General features: G+C 47.8%; 1 protein-coding gene across 1 annotated transcript in view; it reads left to right on the top strand.

Moving 5' to 3' along the window:
• TMEM241 (transmembrane protein 241) overlaps positions 1 to 4,594 on the top strand; it is a 123,991-nt gene extending 119,397 nt beyond the window's left edge. The window contains exon 15 of the mRNA XM_008568407.1: positions 4,451 to 4,594. Coding sequence (XP_008566629.1) covers positions 4,451 to 4,511 — 61 coding nt within the window. The 3' untranslated portion in view covers positions 4,512 to 4,594. The remainder of the gene's footprint in view (positions 1 to 4,450) is intronic.
• Positions 4,595 to 5,269: the final 675 nt, after the last annotated feature.

Genomic DNA, 5,269 nt, shown 5'->3' with positions numbered 1-5,269 from the left:
AGTGGAGACGCGATGTTAGGATGGTGATTAAAAGGGGGGGTTGGGGGGCGTGCCGGGGGGCGTCCTGCTACGGGGCCCCGCTTGGGAGCGCGGTGGCGCTCCCGCCGAGGGTTCGGATCCCACATACAGACCAGTTCCCGCTCACTGGCTGAGCGAAGTGTGGGAGCAACACCGAGGGTTGCGATCCCGTTGCCGGTCCCGGTCCGGTACGGGCGCGACACTGAGGGTTGCGATCCGTTGCCAGACATGAAAAAAGACAAAAAGGAAAAAAAAAAAAAAGAAAGAACTTCCCCCAACACACTCCAGAATGCCTCTAACATGACAGTGTCTGCAATTTGTCAGTTTGCCATTTGAATTAAAAATTTGAAACCCCCTTTTTATTTTTTTATTTTTTTTATTTTTTCCTTTTTGTCTTTTTTCATGTCTGGCAACGGATCGCAACCCTCAGTGTCGCGCCCGTACCGGACCGGGACCGGCAACGGGATCGCAACCCTCGGTGTTGCTCCCACACCTCGCTCAGCCAGTGAGCGGGAACTGGTCTGTATGTGGGATCCGAACCCTCGGCGGGAGCGCCACCGCGCTCCCAAGCGGTGCACTGTAGCAGTGCGCCACCGGGCCAGCCCTGAAACCCCCTTTTAAAAATGCTATCTAAGAATGGCTTCTCAATAACTCTTGCTCATACCTGTGAGATTTTATCTATCACAGCTTATCAGATTATACTGTCATTTAGCAAGGCCCTGAGGGAATGGGACATTGGGCAGATGTATTTCAGTGAGGAAGAGAGAAAAAAGCAAAAATAGTTTGGAATATAGATAGGAGAAGGGGAGCAATATAACAATTCAAGCATTCATGGAATAAATATTTATTGGGTGCTGCATTAGCTGCTGGGCCTGCAGCCAGGAAAAGGATACCGTCTCCATCCTCTGTCTAGTGAGTTCAGTAGGAATTTATTGAATAACCACAATAATAAATGTAAAATTGAGATGGGGCCTTTGGTTCCCCATAAGAGGAAAGGGAAGGGCTGGAGAGGCACTGAAAAGAAACCCTGCAAGAGAAGCTGGTGATGGATAGTTCTGGCCGTGTGTGCTCTGCAGTCTGATGTTTATGCCTTAGTCACATGCAGTGTGTTCATTTCTGGAATGATGGGGATTACAAGGTTTGCAAACAGTTCAGTCAAGCTCTGTCTTAAATAGTTGTAATGCTATTAAAATTCCTGGACCCTGTGTCAGCTTCTCCTGCAGTTTAGAAAACAACATCAAAGCTCACCTCCCCGGCTGTCTCAACGGTAAAGCAACCTGAGGTTTGTTTTCATTTTAGTACTCACTAAGCTGCTCGGGCGTTTCATAAAATAGCTCAGCCAGAGGGACCAGTACAGGGTGATTAGGCTCGGCATTGTGTGAGGCTGTGGGAGGGAAGGTGGCACTGGGCCAGCCACTGCCCCGCTCTGCCCTCTACTGATTAAAGGGGATTAGTGGAAAGTGTATGAAAGGACGGAGCCCCGGTTACATTTGCGGAGATAAACCCCTCCAAACCCAAGCTCCACACAGCCCTCGCATCTGGTTGCAGTGACTCTGCACTTGCCCGGGGACTTGAGAAGGTGAAGGATGCGTTCTTTAAGGGATTTTGAAGGGAATGGCAATCTGCTTAAAAGGAAAAGCTGGATCTTTAGAGGACAGCCTATGTACGAAAAGAATGGCTTCCCTTTCCCGGTCACATCTTCTCCAAAGAGAAGGGGCGAGAGAGCCTCCAGCTTCTGGGGTCCTGAACATGGGACAAGCAGGCTCCCAACTTCACACCTGGGTTGTGTTTCAAAATATGGTCTTTTGGAACTTGGACCTCGGTTTCTCAGAGAAGCAGTGCTATACATGATGGTTATAGATAAGGAAAGTCCTCAAATTTCAGCCACATTATTGTGAGTTAAATAGATCAATTTAGTATTACTGTTTATACTATTTCCATAGGAAAGAGGAAAGTACATTTCTCCTTGGAGCTTGAGATACCGGTGTCTCCCTCCCTCGCCCGCCTCTTCTCCTCATCTCAGTTGTTAGCCGGGTGGGGGATATCTTCCTACCCCACCCGCCCAGTGACTGGCTCCTTGATGGGCATCTCTCTCTGCCCTTGCCTAGAGGCCTTTCGTCACCAGAGAGAGGAAATCGTGGTGGTTGGGGTGATTTTCCCAATGTCTAGTGTGATGAAGGAGTAGATTTGATCTCTCTTGCTCCAGAAAGCAGGACTTGGACCTCCAGGGCGAGGTTATAAGAAGCAGCTGTTGGGTCAGTATGAGGAAGAGCCTCCTCCTTGAGGGAGGGTGGTTGGGGTGATTTTCCCAATGTCTAGTGTGATGAAGGAGTAGATTTGATCTCTCTTGCTCCAGAAAGCAGGACTTGGACCTCCAGGCGAGGTTATAAGAAGCAGCTGTTGGGTCAGTATGAGGAAGAGCCTCCTCCTTGAGGGAGGGCCCATGTGTCAGGCAGTCCCCAAGGCCAGCCTTCCACAAGTGGGATGCTTGAGTCCAGTGACTCTCATCGGTAGGACAGGCTTGCTTTGCACGACAGGACGTGCCCCTCACTAGACGTCTTCAGGCAGAGGTTGGGTAGTCAATGAGGAGGACCTGGAGGAGGGGATTATTGCCCCAGGAGGGCAGTTGACTAGAAAATAATCATATTTTATTGATGGTCCATTACAGGCCAAGCACAGTGGTGGGTTGCTTCATGTGTATTATTTCTAAGCCTCTTAACTCTTAGATGTCAGAAACTGTTAGATGTGATCATCTCCCGTTATACAGATGGGAAAACTAAGGCTGAGTAACATGGACAAAGTTACATAGCCAATACAGTCATGCATTGTTTAACAATGAGGATACATTCTCAGAAATGCATTGTTAGGTGATTTTGTGGTTGTGCGAACATCGTAGAGTGTACTTACACAAACCTAGATGATATAGCCTAGTACCCACCTGCTATATGGTATAGAGTATGGCTCCTAGGCTACAAACCTCTGCCGCATGTTACTGTACTAAATACTGTAGGCAGATGTAACACTGTGGTATTTGTGTATCTAAACGTATCTGAACATAGAAAAGGTACAGTAAAAATGCCATATTATAATCTTATGGGACCACTGTCATGTATGAGGTCCATTGTTGACTTGAACATCATTATGCTGTGCATGACTGTAAATGCCTGAGCTGAAACGGGAACTCAGGTCTGCCCAATTCTAAAGTTTATTGATTTTATATTCTCACACATAGTCTGTTCATTCCTATTCTAAAAGTGGAAAATGATACAAGTTACCTGTATGTCAGGGTCACCCAGATAGGTGACATTTTTACCTGGGGGTGTAACATGAACAGCCCGTGTGTGTTTCACACATTCATCACCCCAAACATATGTTAGAAATATAGGCACCATGGCTTGAATGTATGTGTGTTATGTAAGAGCATATAGGAGGATTGGGGTGTTGGGGGGTGGGTGGGAGAGGAAGGGAGGAAAAGGGTATAATGGAAGTGCTGCTGGCACCTCTGAAAAGAGCATTTCACCCTCAGGGACCCGCCATCATTATCCCTTAGCAATGACCCAGCCAGTGCCCAGAAGAGGAATGACAGGAGATTCAGACAGACAGCAGACTGTTTACTGAGAAGTTTAAAATAGAAAATGAAGAAACCTTTGAATGTATTAAATTTTAGACGTGTTAAAATATTCAACTCTTCTTTTTCTCACAGTCACCAGTTCTCCTGCTGCTTTTTCATTTTCAAATCACTGACCATATTTCTTTCTGTGCTGGTGGGAAATTCATAAGTCCCTATTTGTATTTTCATCTTTTTCTTTTTTTCTTTTTGTCTTTTTTCGTGACCGGCAACGGGATCGCAACCCTCGGTGTTGCGCCCACACCGCGCTCAACCAGTGAGCGGACCAGTCTCTATATGGGATCCGAACCCTCAGCGGGAGCGCCGCTGCACTCCCAAGTGCCGCACTCTACCGAGTGCGCCACCGGGCCGGCCCTGTATTTTCATCTTTAAATGTTCTATTAGTGTAAATGAAGTAACAAGATTCAGAGATTGTCACCTTAATAATATTAAGATTACGGACACCTACGTGATTTCATATCCATTGATCTTCTTTATTGAAAAGCAATAGAGGGCTCCGTAGGAAGCCCTACTCCCAGGCTTCCATCAGAGAGCATTAACCTGAGCACAGTTGTCCCTACTGGTCAGCATGAGTGGGACCCCAGTCCACCTGCCTCCCACCATAGAGCGGGGATTTGCCCAGAGTGATGGGCACAGGTCCTGGGCTTGACCTGGAAGCATGGCAGTCTGGGCTGATCATGAGAGTCACAGTCGCAGAATGAGGGGGGCATCCCTGCCCTCTTGGACGTGGGTACTAACAGCTCAGTTGGTTGTGGCCTCCTGGCCTGAGGGACTAGAAGGCTGACCTTATGCTGTCATTTGCAGCCTTCTGCTTGGTGGCTTTGGAGAGGCCTTGCTGATTTTCTCAGAGCAAAATGGCTCTTAAAGAAGACAGTCAAGAAGAGGAGACTCACAGATTGCCACCTGGAGGATACAGCCCTGGGCTTGGAGCTCCCTGCTGAGTGTGTCAGAAAGAGGAACAGAGGGCAGTGATACCAGGTGGGCAGCACCAAAAACCTAGTCCTGCCCTGACCAAGTTGAATGTGGTGGTGGTTGATGATGCAAAGATCCCACTGTATCTCATTGTTTCAGGAAGAACTTTGTGGGATCTCCAGGCTGCTGCAGAAGAATGGTTCATGTTCTGTCTTACCATTTTGAGAATCTCTCTTGACTGCACTACACCCAGTTCTGCAGAAACAGAAAATACACGATTTCCCCAGGATGGCCCTGCCCCCCTTGATTGGCCTGCAGGCCTCTGTGCACTAAACTAACAAGCTTTCAGTATGAGGCCACATGCCCGAGGGGTTGTGTTGTATTTGCTGTTTTGTGGTTTCACTTCTTTGGAGCCCTGTCCTTTCCTTGCTCTCCTCTAGCTTGCTAGAGCCACACTTGCCTATTCGCAGCACAGAGAGAATTGCTTCTGAAGGCCTTCATCTGGGGCAGGGGCAGAGAGGAAGTTCTGGGCCAAGTAAGAAGCCTGCAAGGACATTTCAAACTCTGGGGTGAGTGATGGCCTGTTTGTGGTTGATGTTGCTGTGTATCTCCTGCTTCCAAACTTCTCTTGGTTCTTGTGAACTTGTTGGGATGTGTTGTGTTGAATTCTGCTTTTTTTTTGCCCACCATTAGCTTAAGCTGGTACTAAAT

The sequence above is a fragment of the Galeopterus variegatus genome, unplaced genomic scaffold, assembly GCF_000696425.1.
Source record: "Galeopterus variegatus unplaced genomic scaffold, G_variegatus-3.0.2 Scaffold407, whole genome shotgun sequence".
Lineage (NCBI taxonomy): Eukaryota > Metazoa > Chordata > Mammalia > Dermoptera > Cynocephalidae > Galeopterus > Galeopterus variegatus.
The sequence above is the reverse complement of the archived record's forward strand: the minus strand, read 5'-3'. Positions and strand labels throughout refer to the sequence as shown.